Source organism: Danaus plexippus, chromosome 8 (genome assembly GCF_018135715.1).
Source record: "Danaus plexippus chromosome 8, MEX_DaPlex, whole genome shotgun sequence".
NCBI lineage: Eukaryota > Metazoa > Arthropoda > Insecta > Lepidoptera > Nymphalidae > Danaus > Danaus plexippus.
In genome coordinates this window covers 7,124,891-7,150,551 of record NC_083542.1, presented here as the reverse complement: position 1 = coordinate 7,150,551, position 25,661 = coordinate 7,124,891, and the positions used below count along the sequence as shown (strand labels likewise).

Sequence of the window (25,661 nt, the reverse complement as noted above, 5' to 3'; positions counted from 1 at the left end):
CGGCCGAGCGCATTGCACGCGTACCGCTTACGCTCCCGCAAGCGAAACTTATTCCGCGTATATCGGAAAAGTGGTGAATACATTCACAGTTCTGAATAGTTGAAAGCATTTTAATATATTACAATAACAGTTCTATTTAGTGTTGTTGACACTGTTAAGTGACTTTGCGAATTGGAGGTGTACGTTTTATTTTCAATAAGGCCGTCCGTCCACGGTGAGTACGTGTTGAATTTCGATTTAGATTTATGTAGGCTTGTCCAGCTGATTTATGCGGACGAGAAGAGATCGCGCCGTGAACTGCATCTCAGATCGAAGGTCGATTCACTCGCGATCTATCTGAGTCTAGCATCTGATACGTTTGGACGAAAGTCCTTTGTGTATCCCAAACAGAAATATAATACAAGACGTATATAACATCAGTATCATAAAGTAAATAAAGCATTGGGTCAATTCAACAATCGATAAAAATATACTCGTAATACCTTCTTTTTATTATAACAGTATGACAACACGATAAACAAAAACCAGCGTGTTTACGAATCACTATGATTCTTTTTGCTTGGGCGTGCGTTGAACTCTTTTCTAGGCTTTCCTAATAGCAAATCAGATATAGCGTTCACATAAATCTATATCCATTTAAATATTTTTTCTATAATAGGGAAATCTCATAAGAGACTTGTGTTTTTCTTTTGATAACGGTAGCTTCGCAAACAGTAGGCCGCAATAGATTAGTTACTTCGGGTTAATATTATTACTAGTACAATATTTACTTATCTTGTAATGGATACTTATGACTTGGCTCGCCTAATCATGTACATAGTGATCGACCTAGCTTCATTTCATTACCGACTGCTGTTTAAAATAGAGGTGCTGTTTTAATATATAAATTATAAACCTTAAACCGAATCAATTTCGTAACACCCGTATATTATGTGCAAGTGAATGAACTAGTTAGTATAATGAACGGTGTAAATTTGAATAATTCATAAATTAAAACTAATTTACCTAATACATAAATAAAAGTATAAAGTTAATTTAAAAAAATATTTGTGTTAAATTAATTGTCACTTATCGTAATTATTCGATTTGTAAATAACTAACCTAATAAATTTGTGCATGATTAAAAAAAATATATAATTAAGTGATATTATTGCTAAAAACTAAATAAGTATTTCAATTTAAATTAATAATTATACACAAATAAATACCATAAAAAAATCATTCGAGAGCACTCCACGTTCTCTCTTGAACTTATTCTTCATCTCCGGTATCGGAATTAATAAGATAACGCAATATGAAAATTCACATCGGATATTAATTTGCAATTTAAAAATAAGCAAACAGACCTTTTTACATTCATTTGCCACATTAATAATCGTCACTCAACGTTTTAAGGACGGCAATAAATATAAATATCGAATTGAATAATTAAGCAACTTGAAATATTTATTTGTATTGGAAATTTAATATAAATTACCATTTTTTTCTATAATATATTACTGATGTGAATAGTGTTGATATAAAGAGTTCAATACAAAAAAAAATCTCCTTGTATTATTTCGCTACACCATGTATATGACTATACTTATGGGTCTTAAGATATGACATGTGCATGTTTGTTTACACTTACAGCATGTCTTGGACGATAATAACAGTGCAGCTCAATGTAATGTTATAAGGAACAATATTTTTAAATATCCCGATATAGTTAGTTAGTTAGTTTCTATCTTTACGACACCATTTGTATACAATATATACTCAGATGTTTAATACATACAAAAACTATTGAATACATTTTGATAAAACTTCCCAATAATATAGCTTACATATCAGATTATTCTGCTACACATAACCTAAATTATCATAGAATTCTGGAGTAGGCGCGGGATCAAAGCATTACAGTTGTATTGTGTATGATGTCACGTGACACACTGTAGGTCTCTAATAATTAGTTACCATATCTATCGTTTAAACACACTTTATTCATTTATCTGAGCCCAACCCCGATACACGCAAACGAAGTCACGTACAAAAACTAGTATAGAATAAAATGCGGTGAAATTATGGTATAATCCGATATTGCCACAGTATGCGATTGCGCAGCAGAATCTGCAGGGCGCGGTTAAAGTAACTACGTAAATAAATTTGATTGATGGTTGTAGTAAAGTAAACTGGTGTTTAAAGGACAGAGGTCAGTTAACTCGCCGCGAGTTTAATTCGTCCTCACACGTTCCTACAATTATTGTCGCAGCGAATTAATACAATAATCCAAAGCAATTTTTTAAAAAAAGCTTCGTTTATAAAAGCCTTGTTACGATGTAATGAATAATTGACGTTTAAACTTGTAGCTCACTGAACGCAGGTCTCTCCAACAAAATATACGAGCGCACCTGTTACAAAGGAAACGATTTAAGTGTTGTTCCATTAAATTTTTTGTAGTGACTTCATGGTACTCGTTTAAAACACTCTAATAGAATAAAAATTCTCTGATGACTTTACAGAATACATTTAATATTAGAGCGACACAAGTAATAATAATAACTTATTAGTCTCGCGATATGAAACAAATACGTTACGGTTAAATGATTTTAGTTTGAAATTCATTTTTCTTGTAACTTCAGAACACAATGCTGTGTACTATACGGGCGTAATGTATACATCGAGTTCGTGCCACAACGACATCAATGTGGATTATGTTATGCAGTAATAAAAACCTTAATGTGATTACAATAAATCCTAATATCCAATTAAAGCGTTTAAAAAATGTTAAGATTATTACTTAATTATACAGTAATTTTAATATGATGTTTAATTATTTAAATAATACATTACTATGTAACCTCAATATGTTGTCCACATTGATTAAATCCGTATATGAAAGTACAATACACTTACTTATATTGGCTGCATTGACATTGGTACAAGAACCCGCGGCTATGAAACCTGTCTGATAAACAACCTTCCAAACCAATCAATGGACATCATTTATTATTTTAAATATATATATATAACTCAGTGAAATTTGAGCTAAATCTTAATTAGTACGATATGACAAGAAAGTAATTTTCAAATCAATATTTATATCATACTAATAACTGGCTTAAATTTATATCATTAATTTTAATAACGATGTTTTTATTGCGTAGCAAAAAGAGTGAATTGTTACGCAGTGTATTTTTGGGTTACTTTCACTTACTTTTCGAAAATATCGATGTAGTTACTGCTTACATGTTAATAAATATGCGTATTAAAAAAAAGGTTGTATGTTTTTTTGTTCTATTTATTTTACGATGTTTTATCGATATTACCGATTTAACGGCGTGTTTTGCTGCTGATGTCAGTATTATGCAGTTTTCGAAGATATTATTTTAATACAAATAGACAAAATAGTGATCATACACACAAAACAAATTCGACAATTAGGGACGAAAGTAATTGTTTACCAAAGGACGTAAAAAGTTACACACATTACACATCATTCAAATATATATATTCAATTGTGTAGGTTGGTATTCGAGTTGTGTGTGATCGCGATTTGTTATTGCAATTTCGTTGTTTTTTATCCAGCTTTGTCCATGTGAACAAAATATAAGAGCGAGATTTTCCCGCGGCGGAGCAGGTCGGTGGCGCACTCCCACGGCGCCTTCCGTCTACACCATGGACAATGGCAACATTACTTGAACAGTTTTTATCGATTATTGTTTATATTACACGTCAACGTTCACCAATAATTCTAAGAAGCGAGACTGAGATCTTTATGTTTTATTGAATCGATATATCTTAACCCCATCAACTTTTTACCGCATCGCGCCGCCGACAGGCTTACTTTAAAGCAATCACCGACCTATTCCAATTTCGAACTGGTAATAATAATTTAACACGCTTTATACATTTACATTAAACATTTGAGTTAGACGATGCATATCTTACTTTTCCTTGTCAGTAAGCTTATCGCTTCCTTGTCTCGATGATATGGTTTGCTAAGGCATGACTTAAATAATTATTTTCCGCGTACATATGTATAACGTTCCATATGAACAGGTTAGTTACTACCGCTGTGTAACTAAACGCACAATCAAATAGACGCCGGCGCCGAGGTGTGTCTCATTCAATATTCAAAGGAGCCAAAACTACATACACTGGGAACTATGCCATCTGAGCTCAGTAGACACGCCAATTAATTTATATATTTTATCTCATATAAAAACCTTTTACTAGTTTTTTAAAAAATATTTTGAACAACAGTTGTGTGTGCGTTAGTATTAATTGAGAAGTTTATTACTGGACGATGACATGAAGCTGGATAGCTATATCAGTTAAAATTTAATCGTTCGTAATTATCCCTGTCATGTGAGGTACGTCAAGTCATTGTGGCGCACTGTATAGTTTCATTAACTTTGATTTTAAACAGCAAATAAATACCGTTGCAAGTTGCTTCTTAATTCAATTCTTCGGAATATTTAACGGTGCTGCGTACATTTGTTTTGGTTTTGTCACAAAACGAGATTCAATTTGTATCTACACAGGTCGTCGCACGGTGATGTTATGTCATTGGCTATTTTGCACCACTTGGCAATGTTTTAAATACTTTGTAAATATTTAAATCTATGAAATTCCGAATTCTAAATCTGAACCATTTGTTTTGTAGCATTGCTACTAGTAAAATCATGTTAACAAGTAATTAAAGTATGAGAAAGATCTTCCTGGTGAACTATTTATAAAAAAACTAATCGTGAGAACGATACGCTCGGAATTCGCTGACATTAAAAGAAGCAACGCGTTTTTGCAATATTTTTATTTAAATACATTAACAATATTATACGAAATATCTTTTGTTTCTAATGACAATTCGTAGTTATTAAGTAAAAGGATTGCGAAACAATCATAAACAAACTTTTAAAGTCATTGAGTATGTAATTAAAATTTTTAAAAAGTAATGCGAATTGCAATCATATAATTATGTTACATTGTCTATTTATAACTTGTAAATCAATGATTTAAAATTATAATTTAATATGCTCTATAAATATTTCTTAAGGAAAATATATATTTAATTTATATGAAGTACCTTGAGGACGTTTGTGATACCTAGACAGGCCAAGCAAGCTGCACCAATGAAAGTGACTATCGCGGACGAAAGTGTTATTTGTAAGTATAAACAGTGCACAGTTGGATTTATATACTTGTTCAAAATAGACCCGAGCACTTCTAAAACTGGTGTCCACTTTGCCTCTGGGGCCCAGCGAGTTCAGTTATTTATAACGTCGCGAGTGAAGATCTGTCTCCTTCTATGGAAAACTAGAAATTCCCTTGATTTACCACATAAAACATATGCAAATTTAAAACCAGTAGAGGATCGTTTGTTATTGCCGACTTCATTTCGTCGTAGTGTTCCACAAAAATAAATAATATTCAGGTAATGCAATCGAATTTCGCTAGAACGCAAGCTGGAGTGTCAAGGGATCAATTGAATAAAGCGTCGGGTTCCATTACATTACACGGATAGCGAAATAATAATCTTGTAAACACGGCTCTTCGAATACGCAACTTGATGTGCCGTCTGGCAAATGCCATTCAATTGAGTAATACATGCATTTACATCTATAGAGATATCATCCGAAAGACAAGACTTTAGACGGCTAGACTTAACAATGTATTTTGTTACATTGTTCGTAATCATGTACCGTCATCCGACAACATTCCGCGTGGTGGGGAATGTCGATAGCGAAGTGCTTTTTTCTGTTTAAGCAAATGTATGATAAAAGTAAAAACTGGCAGTGCAATTATCAAAACTGCCGGGAGAAATGGAATGTGTATTGAGATAATTTCGATTTCCTTTTATAGAAAGTTAGACTATTTATACAGCAAACGAAGGTATGTTAACGATCGGTTTATGTTTGACCAATTTTTGGTGTCCATCATTTTGAAATAACTAAAACTTCGGTATTGATTGGACATTTAGATTTAGTGATCCTTAAATGAATTGAGAATGAAAACGAAGAAAAAATTAAAAAAAAAATTGTAAATGACATATCAATAAGTTCGTTTATATGAACTTAACAGATAATGCAACTTAACTTTTAACTACAAAAAAAAAACAAATAAATGGAATATTACCTAGGATCTGGACTATTCTATATAACATTACTATAATGTCTCGTTGTTTTTATAAAATTACTTAAAAACTCCTAAAGTAGTTTTAATAAAAATACATTCATAGATTCTTAATGACGAAATGACGAATTTTTGCTTCACTTTCACTGGCAAATAGTTAATAGTAGGTACATGATCGCACAAAACAGTAACAACGTTTAGTTTAAAAAACAGACAAGAGCAATATCATGTAAATAAAAGTTAATAATATAGAAACGTAATTAGTCTTGGTTAAAAATTAACAAACAAACTGCCAGAAGAAACAAACGAGTAAATGATATTTCCCAGCTATCGTATTAACTGTGTCAGTTGTTATAAAACAAAGTTTTTGGCTCACTCGAAATACGGTACACGTTGTAGTAACCGCACTCTGCCATAAGTCCCAGCTAACTCTCATATAAATCACAACTAATTTCACATGTTCACGATGTAATTACACCTGCTTATGTTTAAATTTTAAAATTAATCTAACTTTCACGAATTTTGTTTAAATAAAAAGGCTTAATAGGTTTTTAGATTAACCACATAAAAAATGAAAAGTTAAATATTGAGGTAGGTAATACACTTATTTTTAACCCCCGACGCTAAAAGAGGGGTGTTATAATGTTGGCGTCTATGTTAAAGTGTATGTATGTTGCAAGTATGTATCTGTCGGTGGCATCGTAGCTCTCAAACAAATCGCAGATTTCGATGCAATTTTATTATTTGAATGCCAGTTTGCTTGCGGTGGTTCTTAGCTATGTTTGGTTCAAATCAGCCCAGCAGTGTAATAGTTAATACTGTTTTCCAAAATTATGTAATGCATTTTTGACGTATGATTGATTAAGTGACAGTGAATGCGTTATGGGTTTGTTTAAATTTAATGAATATGAGTTGTTAGCTTAAACCGGGAAGTTATATGCGAATATTATTTATGTATTATATATTTTTTATATAAACAATATAACAACCAAAATGTTCAGATTATGAAAAAAAAGAGACAGCAATGCAGACAGATGTTAGTCGGTGTTAAGCAGTCGTCTGTTTCCTCTGAGGAAGCTCGCAGACCCCTCACGTTCAGTTTATTTATGATGTTTTAACAAGATGATAATCATTGTTTGTTCTTTTATTTTTGATACCATTCAATATTTTGCATGGTTTCATTTATTTTATGAATCAATTTATGTTTCGTTTGTCACATTCGCTTATACGCTTTAATTAATGGATTTATAAAATCGATACGCAGCCTTTGAAGTGCGTAACTTTTTAATCCAATTAATTATATTTAATATACATTTTATATTATTCAATTAATATACTTTTTATAGTTACCAATATCACTTCTAGTTCTACGATGTCTGAAGCTTGTGATTAAATATTAATCCCGCAGTCCCTTACTGCATGTTCAAACTTCAAACTACCTTCATCTCAGGGGAAGATGAGGGTATCTCATAGATTGGTTTACATTCCATTGAAAAATAATTTGAACTCTATGACTCAGTAATAGAAACTTCAATTGAAGTAACTCCAATATGTAATGACACAGGTGATTCCAAAATATCTATACCCTTCCAGACATCGACTTTGAGTGTTGTATAGATACAGAGCGAATTTGATATTTCCAAATAAAAATAATCTCTGTAAATTGTAATAGGATACTAACATTGTTTGAATATATCCTAAGCATAGACCAACAAAGCGTTTACAATTGATGTTATAAACAAAATATATTTCACTTCGAAACAAACAAGTTAAAATTTAAATATTGTTATCCTCTCGTAATGATTTAAATTTAGGTATTTATGTAAGAACAATACTTTATCTACTACAAAGCTAGAAGATTTCCTACGAAGCTTTTTAAACTGAATCCTCGTCTTCTGAAAACAAAGTAACGTTTGCTTATTATTTACCCTATGCTCTCTGGGGGATAATTTCGCTCCCCTACTAAGGGGTTTGTTTACTTATCGCTTAATGGCCACGAGACGGGAAGATATCTGAGGTGAACGAACACTTACAACTTTAAAATGCTTCCACATACTTCCTTATTTTATGTTTAGTATGAAAAATGTAAATTGTCTAACTGGCTTCTACAGGCTCCTTCGCTTATTATCTATTCATCGCACTGCCAAGATGGAAATTTCCAGTGAATTTAAGTCCCATAATACTTTCTGACCATGTTTATATTGACAGGGCTAATTTAGAATTGATTATATGAAGTTATATACATGTATATTTATTAAAAGTTCTATTCTATTACATTTCTACTTATTAACTCATTCATATCTATTGTGATAAATTTATGAGCGGTCCGGAAAAAATATTTTCAACTTCTAATCTAAAAAGACTCAAGAAACTTATTACAATTTTGAAATGGCTAACTTAAAATCACAGCAGAAATAATTATATTTTTGAATAAGTTATGTTAAATTTGTACTTTTTTTTTTCTAAATTAATTTTACATAATTTATAAGCAAGCTAGCCAGACGCTGCTACAAAACATAGATCATATTTTTTTATCCATATTTATTATCGTGTAATTATTAATATAGGAGAGTTATTTTTAAAATAAACATATAATTACATCTTGCGCAAAACAACCTTTTATTTTTAATAATGAATTTATGAAGACGTGGTTTGTAAAAATAACGGTCGAAAATAGAACTTATCTAACTCACATTCGTGTCTTTTCAAAACAGCAGTAGCGTTCGATTGGAACGCCAGTACCCATGTGTCAATGGATACATAAATCATCAGAAGCACTGATGATTTATGAATGAGAAACGATAAAACTTAAGGTGCTTGGGTAATCATTGAAAACTCACATCAGAAGCAGACTAAACGTTCGTAATAAAGATATTTTATGAGCTTCAAACTTGTTATACCGTGTAATAGAATTTGCAATGGCACTACAGATACTCACCTCTGGGTATAGTTATGCAGACAATTCAGTGATATTTAATTTCGGTTGAACAATAATATTTGACAAATACCGCAACCCAATTTATGGAATCCCTTTAATTGTTTACCTTCCAAAATTGTACGTACTATTTGATGGCAATATTGTCTACTGATACCATATTAAATCTTATATGTAATATAGTAACCCAGGTCAAGGTTTTATGACCTAAATTATCATCCGTGACTAATAAAATAATATATACTTCAGTCTTAAGATACATGTTATTTAAATAATATAACAATCCTTGAGAAATGTATATTTCTTCATAATATAAAACTTATTTAGTATTTACATAACGCTAGATGGCATAAATTGACCAAAGGACTTACAAACATAACTCTAAATACAGGTCTTTCATGCAGTATAATTTTGAGTGTAAGGAAAAAGTTCTAGAAAATTCTAAGGGGGTATTTAGTATTTCATTTAAGATATTTTCTAATGAAATTCAAATTGAGATATAATATTGAGAGATGAAAACATGTTATTTGATAAATTTTATGGGAAATGAAGCTTCTACAAAATATATAAATTTTACATCGTCTATAGTGTCTTTTCGTATACGTTTAAAAACGGTAAATTGTCAAGAGGAATCCTGTCAAGTCACGTCTAGAAACGATAAGTATTCAATACTACGCGTCTGCTTTTCCGCAAAACTTATTTGTCAATAAGTATGAGTTGCATGAAAGCCTTGAAACTTGTGTCCATATTCTTTAGCTTTTATATATTCAAAATAACTTTTATTAAAAAAATAACTTCTCCAACGACGAAACTAAAATAAAAACTTAAAGTATGCATCTATTAAATAATTTTATAAGTTTTTTACAATGCCTTAAAATGAAAATAACTAACAAGTATATTATATCTTTATAGTTATCTCTTCATAGTATTATTCTCCAAAAAGAATGTTCATTTCCACAGTAAAGGTAATATATATCTCTATTATTATTAAGTATTAGGCAGAAATATTAGAATACCAAAGAATACCTATCTTTGTTCAATGATAAAGATGGCCGATGTCTATGATAGTAATGACAAGCCGACATCTGAAGCAAACAATAGAGAAGATACCTTTTCGATTCCGCCTTTCCTTTTATCATTTTTCCGACAGCGGATAAGAACGTCCATACAATGGACTCTAAATATTTTCTTGTATTATACTAGGAATGTACTCTTGGGCATGTATAGTGTGCTCTGTACCAGCATTTAACATCTTACAAATACTACAACGATAAATCAGTTTTAATTTTGTGTATACTTCATATCCTCTTGTTTATATGATATCGAAATGGTGTTTAACCAAATTTTTATAGTACTGTCATAATTATCACTGAATTATTTACCTAAGGTATATTATGTTCAGATAATATATATATATATAGGATTTGAAATCATTATCTGATATATCCTCGTATATGAGGATGTTAAGATGCGCTCATACCTAACTCAATATTCGACGATGCCTCCTTGAAAAACCGGAACAGGATAACAAAATATATGCATTTGATTTAAAGTTTAAAATTGAAAGCTAGGTACTATATTTTTTCAACATCGGAGCACTTCGCCTTAATGGTTGATTTTAACAAATAGTAGCTGCCCATTAAATTAATTTGTTATTTTAAATGCTAACAGAATATGGTTTGTTTCTGTTTTCTTAAATAATTATATTGGATGAAATATTTTTTGTACCAAAAACTTAATAATAAAAGTAAACATTTTAACAACGTCCTCATTAGCATGGATTCTTGCCAAAATATATTATTTATGACACATTTGCGTCATAATTCTAATTACGTGATATGCGGAATTAAAAAACGTGGCTCAAAAATATGTTGAACGTTCATAACATTATTTTAGCGTGCTATCGACCTTTTATGCGGAGTAAAAATGAAATGGAAGAGCATTTCATAGTTAAATTTACATGCTGTTTCCAAAAGTGAAATATACTTCAGGAAATGGTTACACTTTAAAATATTCAAGCCAATGTTAGTTAGTTCATAGTGCTTTTAACGTTCAAGACCGGAAGTACTATTCATGAAATTTCGATGAACAACAGTCTCATAAGTTCGTTTTTAAAAAAAGTACCAAATAATAATTTAATCTTTGTGGCTTAAAATTTAATAAAATATTAACAATGCCATGTGTTGGCAATGAGCTGCGTGTAAATTAAACTCGTTTATCACCCAGGCCATATTTCAGTCCAAATATTTAGAGAAGCAAATGAAAAATTGCTCAGATACTTATCATCGAGTGAATTAATTTGTTTTACTTTACAGAGATAAACGAAGAAACTTGGCACGATGTTAGTATCATACAGCATCTGTTGTTATCTGTCAGTAAATTTATATTGTATTAAAAGCTCCAAATTATTCCATCAGCTATGTGCGACACAAAAGTCACTAAGAGTTCCTAGTACTTATAGTAAAAGAAACACTTAAACAATAGAAATTCTCACAATAATTATGTGAAAGTTTAATCACGGAGCGCTAAGTAGGTATTTAGTTTTGGTATGTAGTTCAATATTATAAGTTAACGTAACTACAACAAAAAGAATTAAGTCCAATCATAAACTGATTTAAACAAATAAATAACTCTTAGATTCCAATATGAATATTAAAAAAAAATGAACTCTTTAAAAGATTAACTGACTAGTAACTCATAGCTAGACAGTACAAAGGTAAAACCCGATACATGATATTACCGTCATTAGTGTATCTCAAAACATGACGCCTGTCGCTATCTCAACTATTTTACCGTATTTAGGTGAAACAGATTACTGTAGAACATGTCATTCATACTCCACCGACGTTTTTCTAACATCGATGCCTTATTTGTAACTAAAATAACTTAGTAATTTATTTATTAAGTTGTATATCGAAGGACTTTATGCTTCACATTTAACGTTCTAGTAAATATTAAATTATTATTACTGTATTAAAAAAAATATAATTATTAAATTACCTAAAGTTCGAATTATTACTCCTTTACAAGAAAATTATCAGTCAATTTCATATATGAAACAGTCACACATACATAAATATCCAAGTATATATACCAAGTGAACTAACTACTCATTTGTCCCTAAGAATCTTAAAAAACTCTAGGCATGAATGAAAACTGTTGTCCTCTTTTCTGGAGAAAAAATTTAACTGTTTAATGTTTATGCATTAAATCTTTTAAAGATAATATCTCCGCGTATTATCAATATTGGAAATAAATTTAAGTATTGGAAATCCATTGTCAGATAGAAAGTAAAGGGAGTAACACAGGCGGGAACGAGCTATACGGAAGCTGACACGTGACATCCTGTAACTAGAAATGTCGAGTCTCATTTGTCATTACAGAAAGTGAAAACGGCTACCGATCGTTCATTCAATTTATTATATTGTCTATATGAATGGTGAATGGTGAATGGTATTGTTTGTTTAGCGATTCGTGATCTGATTAGAATGATACCGAATGATTCTATGTCAACAGTATCACGATTTTATGAATGATTGATATTATCATGAGAATATTAAAATAAAATATTAATCAATAAAATTCAGTCTCCTCGGTCACGTTTATATTATAAATAGTATCTTGTTCGCGTAAAACAACTTAAATCTTTATGAGTCAAAATTTAAACATGGTATATATATATAGACACATAATATGTGTATATATTATAGGTTCAAGACGCTTTACCTAGACAATAAATTCTTGCACAGTCTACTGTGCCATGCATTTAATTTAACTTTCCTAAATCAATCCTAAAGAACATAATACACAACAGTGAAATTATAAGCAATCCAATTCGTAAGACCTTTCATATGCAAATACATATTACATGACGTATTTCGCAATACAAAGTAAAAGCGTAGCGTATTGTATGGGATGTGCTGTAACAGTTATGAATAAACTAATTCATTATGGCACGTGACTGAGACATTGTTATTTCGATCTAGGATACAGATAATAATAACATTTAAAATTATTAAGTTAAGTTTTTATATGTGCATTATTGTTTTGGAACCATTTTAAAATATTTTATTATCCTAATATATACATCACTATTAGTATAAAAATAAGCAAATACTATGAAAACTATAAATGTGTTTAAGTGTTAATTTAGTATTTTATTAAACTAAATTTGGAAGATAAGTTAATTTTTTTAAGAAGTTTCCTTGAAATGAAATTTAATCTATCAATCGGTGGTAATTTCATATGCAGAATCATTATTCATATGCAAGGATAATATAAAAATGCAACAGCATGCGCCAACGCCAGCGACACGGTCTCGTAACCCGAGACTCGAGAGCAACTTTCGTGAATAAGTAACTAGTCAATAAAACTCAAGTACCACCGATATCACTTTATAAACGAAACCTTGATTAAAATTATCGATGATTTCGTCATAATTTATAAACTTATATGATTTTAATAAAATAGCGTACACGAATTTGAGACTTACATCACGTTGTGTGTAAGTAACTAATCAATGATATCAATTATTTCTGATTAAACACTATATAATATTCAGATATAAAATCGCTGACAGCCAATTAATTAAACGAACTGTTCTATTGTATTAAGCTAGATATAATTTCGAAATCAACATTATTTAATATAACTGCGTGGAACATTTTGAAGTAAACATGAATATATCTTAACAGAACAACTAATTAATGTTTAAAATCATGTTTTGTTCGTTGAACAACAAGATAACACCTATTCCTTTATGACCCAGAAGTCGTAACATTCTAATACTACACATTTTCCATTGGGACTATCATAATATTTAAACTGGTGTGAAACTCGCTTTATATCTAACATCTCATTTCATTTCAATAATTCTGTCTTAAAACAAGACATACATACATCTTATACCTATACATATTCAATAACATACCTACGTATTTCTTGTAATCATTTGTTTATTTTTTTTACAGTTATCAGGCAACCTCTTGGTCTAAGGTTATCAATTAATTACGATTTTCCACATTACAAAGACCATTGGCGCGTAACGATTTTATAATGTTGGAATCATTTAAGATAAAACTTTAAATTGTTGTTCCTTTCATTTTTTTTATCACAATCTAAGTTAACATCAGAAGTGATGGAATCTAAACTGCTGCTGTGGACGTGTTTGTATTATCCTAGTATTGCACGAAAATTACGTCGCACTTTATCAGATCTACAAAAAATATACCGCAAGATATAATACTGGCACTACAAATAGAAGGTAAAATAATTAATAATTTTATATCTAATAAAACCTCTTTGATTGTACTGACAGTTACATAATTCAAGGTCGCATTAAGTATGTCATGAGATGAACAAAAATTCTACTTATATAATGATAAATATTCCGATATATTTTGATATTATTCTTATCCACATATTGCGTAATTTTATTGTAACATAAAGTATATTCTAACTAGCATTCGTTGTCCCTTATTAGGAAGCGTGTAAATGAACTTTATCTAGTGGTGGGAAGGCCATTTTGTACACATACAGACAATAAACTTAGTTATTTGCATGTATGGTTTTATCGGCAACGATTTGCACACAATGTTCAGAAACAAACGGTTCCAATGTTTTGTCGGCACTCCGCTTGGGAACATAATTTCATTGAATCAATTCCCTATATTTTGATATTTCTAATCATAAATTACGAAGGGCTTAAATATTTACAGAACTAAAATTTATTTAACTCACCCATACTGTTCGTCAAATATATTTTTATTAAACATCACAAGAAATTTGAAAAGTTTTTGTTTCATAGATTCCTTTTTAATTTACCCGATAGTTATAATAAACATTGAACACTTAATATTTTAAAAGCTATTTAAAGTTCTTAAAATAAAGTAAACATTCAAGCGTATGAGTGGTATTAGAGTTTAATGAGTCCTGTATTTTTTGAATATTTAGCTACAGCACAGCTGTTACTTAAAAACTTTTTGACAACCCTTTTCATTGGTAAATCTGTTACATAAACAAGTAACAGAACATACATTAACTAGAAATGATGATTGACAATATTAAAAATAGAAAGAAAACAGTAGTAAAACAACTTAACGTTTGTTTAATAAACGCGATTAAAACAATAGTTATTCAAATAAAAAACAAAAAAACGCTTTCAAAAATCATTACATCCAAAAATAATATTTCATAAGCAGCATGATAAATAATTATAGAATTGTTGTTCAAATTAAATAATTTACCTAACAATACAGTCAGTGTCAACGCTCGTTTTGAAGATCAATTAATACACTATACATGTCTTCTTACATTGTAACTATTCCAGTTGTAGATTATCAAAAACATCCAGTTTGTTCCGTATTTTTCGTGTGGTCATAAATTTTATTCAGAACAAAGTTATGATTCTCGGTAATGAGTTATGTTTACTGTGCACATGAGACGATATTGACATTGCCTTTGTCTGCTGACAAACTGCTCTAGAATTGACTCGAAGTACTTTATAGGCTTATGTCGACCGCAAACACAATTTTCAATTACAACAATCAATGTTGTACAAACTAAACAAGACTATACTTTTGTGGCTAAGGTATTTTAGGTTAATATAGGTCTCGGACAGATTTAGTTTGATCTGAATTTATGGACTCGCTAGTGTGTCAGATGTGAAATTGACAAAATATCAACACATTACTATAATACAATTATTGTATTAGTACATGTATTGTGAACAAATGAAAGAACATTTAAACTTATATTATATATTTATAACACAAGTTGTTCGTGACTTGTTCTAAAATAAAAAAAAAAAACGAGTTTCCTAATTTGAATAGAATTTTATTTATACGAATAGGTAAAACTATTGAATACTGAATTAATAAAAGATAAAACAAATAGGAGTAACCTCTTAATTCTATGAATTATATTTAACAGTAATGTTTAAATTGATATTTTTAATGAAACCTCATTTCAAGTATTATCTGTTAAAGATGTATAAAACATTTGTAGTAGTATTATTATTTCGGCTTCTAATTATTCTGTCATATAAATATGTTAAGTTATATCTGTTTCGGACATATAAGTTGCCGGCATTCCGTAGTTTATGTGCCATATTTGCTGCAATGCAACATTCTGAGGACGCGTACATCACACAGATATTACTAGAAAGCGCTCCTGAGGAATCATGTCTGTGGGACACTGGTCAGGAACTTAACAACTAGGCCTTCATAATGTGTTGGAAAATTTCTATTCACAATAACTTAACCCGTTCATTGGAATTGATAAGGAGAAACCGCAGCCTAATACGGCATTGATTTTTAACTATACCGATCTCCTATCTGGGCTAGTCTTATGAATTATAGATCTAGTAATCATATAATTAGAAATTAAAATTGAAATTCAATATATAACGATAGAGTTAATTACGGCAGAGAGTAGGCTGATTTATTGAGGAGTGATTTAAGATTCGACAACCGAGAATTATATTCGTTTCAGTTATATAAAATACAAGTAATATAATTATGTTGTTCGATTAATGTGGAAAATATAATTCTCTACTATCCCACGACAATCTAAATTTTAAGACCGCTGTGTAAAAACGAATCATTATATTCCATTATTAGAGAGGTGACTTAGATACCATTGTTTCTATTTACTATTTGGTTTAAATGTTACGTCTTATTGATTATATCATGAAAAATATATAACAATTTTCTATGTTATGAAAGTGTTCGAAATAAATATGTATTTGGAAATAAACCCAAAAATAAATAACGTTCTTCATCCACTTATTATTGCACAAATAACATTATTCCAAAGCCAAGCAAACTTTTTTTAAACCTTTTAGCACGCACTTCACTCTAATACAAGCCGCCCTTTGATCTTAACAAAGCCATGCTGTTAAACAAAAACATAAATCACATCTAGAAAATTCTCATTCGTTAGAAACTCATAATATTTATAAAGCTATACGATCTCACAAATGAGTTCACGGTCCAAGATGTATTGTTTGCGTTAGTTAACAAGAGCAATAATCAATGTCTTCCTGGTTACAGGACCGGCAGCCAGCTATAATGTAAGCGCAGGTCGAGCGTCTTCACTCAAGGTAAGCCTCTTTAATTTAAAAGTAAAAGCTATCAAGGATTCTTGGCTTGCAGTATATTGGCTTGTCCGAGCCATTTTACTAATATTACATTATTTTTATTTGCTATTTTTATACTGCATTTTGATTTCATCCTGTGATAAAAGCCTTATGGTATGATATCATATTTCTTAATATGTTTTAAAATAAAAGTTTGCGATATTTTGTATGAAGTTATGCAAGTTTCCTTACAATCTTTTTCTTTAACGTAGCAGACCATACAAATATACTGCTGCTACGTCAAGGTGTATAAATAAATGTACATAATTTAATTAAATCTGTAAATCCATCCACTGTACATTTCATAAAAATCCATCCATGTCGCCAGTCAGGTAACCTTAAATTATAAACATATTCATGCATGGCGCGACCATGAGACACTCGCAACTCAACCTAAATCCGTCCAATAAGGGTCGTTTCTAATGGACAGATAACATTAAAAATGTTCATTAAAATTAAATGTCAAAGTGGCATAAGCATTAAAAACTTTTTAGTGAGAATCAACCTGTATGTCGTAAGGTACACAAAATGTCAAGTCACGTCATCCTTATCATTAGTTAAAAATTGTTTTGGATCTGCCCGTCACAAGTTTATCCCATTTATCTTTGAACAATGTAAACAAAATTGTTGAATGTAGGACGATAGGTTCTAGCGACATTTTGTATTTTACTGCAGCCTGCTGCCATTATACACGTCTCAGTCGATCTAAAACACGTATTTTTTAGGGATTGAAACGTACGAAAATAATATATTCGCACACATGAAACGCCGCTTTACCTTTAAGCGGCGTTTTAACTGAATAAGAAATTATGGAAGTATTTTCTCCGTATGTATGTAAATATAACTGAGGCCAGCCGTCAGACATACTAATAAAGGGTATTGACAATTATTTAAAAATCGATTCGTATTCTTTTAATAAGAATTATTTTTTTCAAAAAAAAAAGCTACAAAAAGGTTGCAATCAATAAAAAATATATATTTTTAATCTTAGAATCAGTTGAGCAACCCAGTTTCTTTCGAAGCACTTAAATTTGTCACCAAAATTTGATACACACGAAAGCAATTGTGAAAATACGATAGTAAAATGTCACACATGTTGAACATCCAGTCACTGGGTCGGCTGCTCTCAATGACACGCTTAGCAAAACAAAGACAACAAAAACTAAATTAGCTAAAAACTTCTTTGAAGGATGTTATATTTAAAACTAAGAAGAAAAAATAAATAGTCTCTCTCACTGTCTATCAAAGAACCGTTTGTTTTAATTAGGATTTTATCGACTACAACATGAAGGCTTTTCAATATGTGATCCTGTAACTTGCTACTTAATATTTAATTGTATTGAATTGATATCATAATATACATTTTCACAAAATCTTGTAAAAAAAATAAGCCATAAGGATCCACAATAATTCATAAACTACTCTAAACAATAAATTATACAAAGTAACTTGATATCCGTTTCACAACTTTCAAACATTTTTTTTTATTTTGTATTCCTTGCCAGTTGGTTTCTAGTACACCAATCATAATTTTTTATATTATGAACTCGTATTTTATATTACTTCTTGTTTAATGACAATCTAAATCACATGAATAAAAAAATATGTAAATTTTTTTGTATTTATTTTATCCCAAAACTCAATAATTCTTTTTTTAAGGTTCGATTTTAAGTTAAAATAAATACCCTTAATCATCACATTAAGTCGTGGTGGCCTAGAAGCTAAAGGCCCGCCTCTCGTGCATGAGGGTGCGGATTCGTAACCTGACAAGTACCAATGTTATTTTTTCCGAGTTATATGTACTTTCGAAAAGTATTTAGACACCATTGACAGGCGGTGAAGGAATACATCATAAGGAAACCTGGACTTATAATTTCAAATTATAAGCTTCAAATCGCCAATCCGCCTTGAGCAAGCGTGGCGAGTAACTCTCTAACCTTCTCTATGTAAGAAGAGGCCTTTGCTCAGCAGTGGGCACCAATCGGCTGATGATGATAAATCATCACACTGCATTACTAGTAATGATCTAAATTTTAATCCACAAACACAAAAAAAGTATTTTTGAAAAATATAAATCATCCAAACAATAAGTAAAAAATATAAACTAGTATGATTTAGAAATAGAGCGAATATTCGAAATGCTATCATTATATTCCTAATATAACATAGTAAGAGAACAAGTTGATGAATATGCAAATTTGTCAATTCTTACCTACTTGTCCGGTTCGCGAGTGGACACTTTCTCGTCCGATAGTCGACACCGCCTTTCGATTATAATCCATTATCATACAATAACCATCAATAACCGTTTTTTTTATATTATTCGGTCACAAACTAGTTTAGAATAATATACTTAGTTTAACACGGAAAAAATATATATAAATTAATATATATTTTTAATAATAAGGTGAGTTTCCTGTGTTATAAACATTTTTAATAACAATAGCGAAGTACTCTAATCGCCAGATGTTAGAAATTTGAAGCTACAAGCTCAAGACCGTTGACAATCTATATTGTGCCCACTTAAACTAGTACAATACTTTTATAATAATATTATACCTAAAATTTTTTATATTCTGCTACTTTTGCCTTACTTTTATTAACCGTTAATTACCTATGGCTACAGTAAATGTTTTCTAACCATAGGATATTACTACCTGACATCTGGTTACCCTTACGAAATTTTCAACTCACTCTAAATATACCTCATCTATTAAAAACAGTCACCCGCCTTTTTGTGACCATGTTGGTGTAACACCTGTCAGTGGCAGGGTGTATACACGCCAAGCGTGACTATAGAAAGCTGGGAACACGTTCATGTTCAATGTTGTTGATTCACGCACTCGTATTAATTAAAGGAAGTAGACACATATCTAAATGGGTAGGAGCGTTAGAGCACATTGAGAATAACATGACGCCTTTATGGCCAGTTAGTACGTAGCAGTCAACGAAACAGAACACGGCAGTGTAATTAACGGAACGCTTATCTTTGTAGCTTAGTGCAGTTTATTATGTATGGTTACATTTAGGCAACGAATGTTCTGAGAATCGATCGTCTGGTACTCTCACTGGAAAGCTATTTATGTGCAACCCTGCGCTCGCACAGCTCTGTTCCGAGTGTCGTCTCGCTCACGCATACATGTCAAGGTAGGGTTCAACAATCGAGGATTTGGTACGCGTCGATAATAATACATCCAAACGGAATACCCATCGTGTGTCTGCTTTATGTAAACAGAACGCCTTCATTAGGTCACTCACGATGCATTTTTATTAACCAAAACACCGAAGCATCGTTTTTATTAATAATAAACATATATAGTTTCATGTACGTATGTAATATCGATTCAGTAGATTAGAGATTTTGATCCACATAAGCAGATGTGATCAAACGCCAAGAATTAATCTAACTAATTACTGATCAAGCACTCATTTAAATACGGTCAAATCCCGCGAAGAACTTCCGCGTTAGTAGTCGGCGCCTGGAGATCATTGCCAGATGTGAGATGCTGTAGATAGATCGTACTAGTATACTTCAACAGTCACTGCCCTTATAAACAAAAAATTTAAAATGCCAGCAATCTATCCAAAAACCTCACCCAATCTTAAGGTCAAGGGAAATTACGTTTATTTGCGTGTTGGATATGGCGAGCTTTACACAAATACTGAACTAGTAATATTAGTACTTTATGTCAAAGATATGAAATTTTATATGAGTATTTATTGTAGACTTAGTTTAACTATGAAAGGCCCATGTTATAAAACGGGCGAACTATAAGAAATTAAACCTACATTTTAGTCGGACACATTGTAATAAAAATATAAAGTAATCGTAGCTACAGTATCTGCGCCTCCCTGGACTTTCTTTGATCGGACATGCTATAAGTCTATTACGATGTTTGTACACACTCTTTGATGTTCAAAACAACGGCAGAATAACATCCGACAATATTTTTTGTTATAGTACTATGCAATTTTAATATAACAACAACATTACAAACAAAGATTCCATGTACTTATTAATTTGCTTTTAAACTATGAATCATTTAATCTTAAAGAAAAACAGTTATTTAACATACTTACTTCATGTTTACTGAATCGTTTAAAAATATGAATTATTTTTCTTAACATATTTGTTCATAATTAACCAAATAACATTGACATTAAAAACGAAATTGAAAATATAAGTAAATGTTATAAATTTTTAAGTTTAAAAATATTTTGTTGTGAAAACTTGTAAGTAATAAACAAATATCTAGTTTATATGTATATATATAAATCAAAATAATTGTTTAAAGTAGGCCGACAAGCCTTAAGATCTTCAATTAGTTTGTAATCGAAAACTATTTCGCACTATTAATCAAACAAAATAAATAAAATACAAAACAAAAATAAAATACAAACAATAAACAAATTAAATACATAAAAACTTTAATACTTTCACTTTTCCAACTGACAAATGGAAGCAAGATCGTTCATCAGTAAACATTTAATTAGAATTAAATGCATGTGCGATATAAAACGTTCAGAAATTTGTTAAATATTGTTACGAGCTAAAATCGTTATAAAAATTTCCCTTCACAATAAGTACCTACTAATATTCGCATTTTGTTCGTCATCGAGCTATTGAGTTAAATGGATAAGGTCAAACCTTGATCCAGTTCGCAAGATAATAAACTCTGGATATTGTTCTAACTCCTTGCATGTAAATAACATGCACTCATTGATTCATATGCAGCGATTGACATTATATATATATCTACTTATAAATACGATTTAACAAAATGTCACATGTTCACAAATGATTAAGAAAATTGCATAATCATAAGTAAAGTATGATTCGAATTTCGAAAATTCGTAAAATCTTAAACTGTTGCCGCCATTCGTATTTTAACTGTTGTAACAAAATATTTTGTTTGTATTGTATTAAACAATATAATGTGAATGAACTCTACCGAGTTAATTACTATCTATATTAACTAGAGCAAGCCCAGCTTTTGAGTCTACAATGTACCAGTAGCAACATTGCACAATTCGAAACTTAGAACTATGATCATTAAGCTGTATATAAAATTTGAATTCAGATTCTAAACAAACACAAATACATAAAATTTCTTATTTAAAAACCGTATTGATTTTACCTTGACTATTTATAGAATTTGATCGTCAGGATTCATTAAAATTGAAACGTAAATTCTATACGTTATTTTTCAGGTTTTTGCGATGTGGTATCCGTGGATCGCGTTGCTGGTGTCGAGTGCACTGGTGGGGGCGGAAACGACTGAGGGGCCAACCCCGGCAACAACCCGCGCCCCACCACGCACCCTGGACAGGCCGCTTGGAGAGCTCGCTTGGCCCACCTGGTTACAGAATCCTGATGAAGGCAACCAGAACGCTCCTCCCAGACGAATAACCACCAAGTCTCTGTTCATAACCCCTTTGGTATGTCCCAAAGGACATCGCTTGGATGGAGCTGCTTGTGTTCAAGTAAGTTTCAGTATAGATAAAATTAATTTCATTATATCCCTGAGAGTATATAAATAAATGTAATATAATTTTCATTCATTCATTCATTCATTGTAGGTGGTGACCGTAAATAAAGATGAACATGAACGCATTTTATTGGAGCAATTGAACGCTCTGCATATATTCACTGCAGCTCCAAACAACAGTGACGTTTTTTACGATTACGGTGACGAAGAACCGGGACCGCTGCAATTATCTATACCTATTGGACTCGACCCTCAAGTTTCGCCACAAGATCCATCTGCTCAGGTAATGGTGGAAGAATTTTCTTCAAATATAAAGTTATAGTAGTTCCTTGAAAAAAGAACTAATATTTTTTTAATACTTTATCTGACATTCTTACAAGAAGGTTAAAAATACGTTAAAGCTAAAGTAAAATCGAATATAAAATAATATTATGTAATAAACAAAAACAATAACTAAGTATTATAACAACTTTCCTTATTAATAAAAATCACCAGGTAACAGGAAGTGATCATTGCTTATTTCTTGATGGAATTCACATAATTTATATAATAAGTACATACTTACTTAGTAAATAAGTTATTTTATGACACATAAACAATATGCGTGGTACATGACAAAGAAACGATTCAATATCTCCGTCTAGTATTAATGAGCAATACTGTTTTTATTTTTTTACAGAACCAGGATCTGACTCCAAATTTCGGAAATAACGACAAAAATGCTGATAACACTGATATAGAAGCGGAGCTAGAACTCTTAAAGCTGCAGCAAGCGCATAATAAACTTAACCAGACAGCGGGTAACAATATTTTATCGCATAATGCACTCCACAACTTGTTGACTTACTCCGACAAACCCAAAAGAGACAGCCCCATGATCAACTCAAGTGAGGTTGAATCATTAAACAGTACGGATGAAGGGCAAAAGGAAGTAGTTTATGGACACGTAAACGTTGACCCAGTACTTTATGACACAATAAATGAAAATAACGAAGATAAAGCGACCGATTTGGAAATTAAAAACGACGAAACATCTTTAGCTGATAAAGACAATTCGTCGAATAAAACAGAAAACGATACAACGCTAGCAAATTTTACCGATTATTCCAGTAATACCACCAACACAACAAAACCTGTGCTTAAAAATACCGAAGAAACCAAACTCAACCCAGAAAATGATTACTCCGATATTGGAGAGGCTATTAAGCTAATAAGCAGATACGCTGAAGTATCTACTGATGATAATTTTACCAAAGACGACAAAAAGGACCCATCAACAGAAGACAGTGTATTAGGAACACGTACCAAACTACAGTACCGCCGAAAGAAACCGATAGTTTCGTTTAAATTAAATGAACAAGAAAATCCAACACCCGACGTAATGAGCAGTGATGTAATGAATGACAGATTAAATCCAAAAAACGTTGTACTATATAGATATCCTTGGCCAAGCGAAAGTGCTGGTGTGATTCCACCTAACTATCCTTTCCGACGTCTCCAAGATTACTGGCCAGGTCGTAGTCAAATTGGTGGTTTATATAGAAGTGAAAATCCACGGCGTCATCATCACACATATCCACACTACTTCAGACCACGAGGCTATAACTACGCCGGCTATCATGGCACGCGTTCAGGTCTGCAAGAGGCTTACTCTAGACTTCGACGTTATCCACACAAACTAGAAGAACGTAACGCTAGTCCCGTGAGATCTCACGCAACCAACCAAGATTTATACAGCCTGCTTGGTTTAAGACACTGGTTCAGCGGTGAAGGAACTTCGAAGAGATAGTTTGCTTCATCCTTATTAGAAAATTCGATGTTACCCGACGACGTATAATGGAAGCTATGGATGCTGCGCGCACATTTTGATCTAACTTAATATAAAATTTAATATTTTCAGTGTTATCTGTCTTTTAGCGCTCTAAACAAGTCTATAGTCATTTCTACCATAGCTTTCACTATATTTAGCCTATTTATTTTCAAGCCAAATATTACAGTCATAGTTATGTAAAATTATTTGATAGCTGTTTTAAGTTTTGTAAATATTTCCGCTCTCAATGCCTAAGCTAATTTTTAATGCTGCAAATTTAATGTTTATCCATTAGTATTATCGTTGTTTTGTATTATGTAAATTGTTGTATTACTAATTTATGTTTATTTGATGTATATTTTTGTTGTTGTGACTTGTGAGTTAATCGTATGTAAGGAAAAATGGTAAGAATACCGTACAAGCGCTATCGGCACTGGCTTGCCTTTTAATGCTATGGTAAACTTTTAGTACTTATGAAGATAGGTGTGCAGACCGGAAAAAATATTATTAAATGTAGATACCATAAAAAGAAAACACTTAATTTATCAAAGAATAAAAGTAATGCGTTACATTTAGGACATATTTAAACCCACCTACAACCTTAAATAATTTATCGAGCAGAGTAAAATATTAAGTGAAAGTGACACAGCTTACACTTCACAACATTATAGTATTAGCAGGTGTTTACAATTACTACGCATTCTCTATAAACGCCTTATGAGCATCGTATGAATAAATAGTAGCGAATATCTTTAGTACATTTCCTAATAATATATATATCTTTCAAATCCTGTAGTAGTTTTATACAAAGTCGTATTTTCTTAAAATATATTTTTACACTAACTACCGAACTATTACTCATATTATGATCCCACCAAAGTTTAGACTAAGTAATTAGATGTTAACCGTGAATCATACTATTTACGTAGAGCATAGAATCCTAGTTTTATTCTTATATAAATTGTTTTTAACAAAAACTCATCATTGTAAAATTTTAATATATACGAAATGTGTCAAAAAAAAATATATTTAAATTCAAAATTCGTAATAATATCGAAAACCTTGGAGGTGATATGTGCTTGCCGTAAACACGTTTTCATAGCCAGTGTTTAAAATATTATAACTCCGATATAATTATAAAATGTTTCGCAATATTCTTATTATTATTACTAATAT

The 25,661-nt window shown here is 31.1% G+C and overlaps 1 protein-coding gene across 1 annotated transcript; it reads left to right on the top strand.

The window, feature by feature from the left end:
* Positions 1-26: 26 nt before the first annotated feature.
* LOC116772121 (uncharacterized) lies at positions 27-25,328 on the top strand. The gene is made up of 5 exons (XM_032664170.2): positions 27-214; positions 17,101-17,150; positions 22,398-22,670; positions 22,767-22,958; positions 23,355-25,328. The coding sequence occupies exons 3-5, from the start codon at positions 22,407-22,409 to the stop codon at positions 24,462-24,464; spliced, it is 1,566 nt and encodes a 521-aa protein (XP_032520061.2). The 5' UTR covers positions 27-214; positions 17,101-17,150; positions 22,398-22,406; the 3' UTR covers positions 24,465-25,328.
* Positions 25,329-25,661: the final 333 nt, after the last annotated feature.

Bases quoted from the DNA above. Each gene is read 5' to 3' on its own strand.
- LOC116772121 (XM_032664170.2), top strand. From the start codon at position 22,407: ATGTGGTATCCGTGGATCGCGTTGCTGGTGTCGAGTGCACTGGTGGGG. The intron at 22,671-22,766 runs GTAAGTTTCAGT...CATTCATTGTAG, and splicing joins ATGGAGCTGCTTGTGTTCAA to GTGGTGACCGTAAATAAAGA. The intron at 22,959-23,354 runs GTAATGGTGGAA...ATTTTTTTACAG, and splicing joins CACAAGATCCATCTGCTCAG to AACCAGGATCTGACTCCAAA.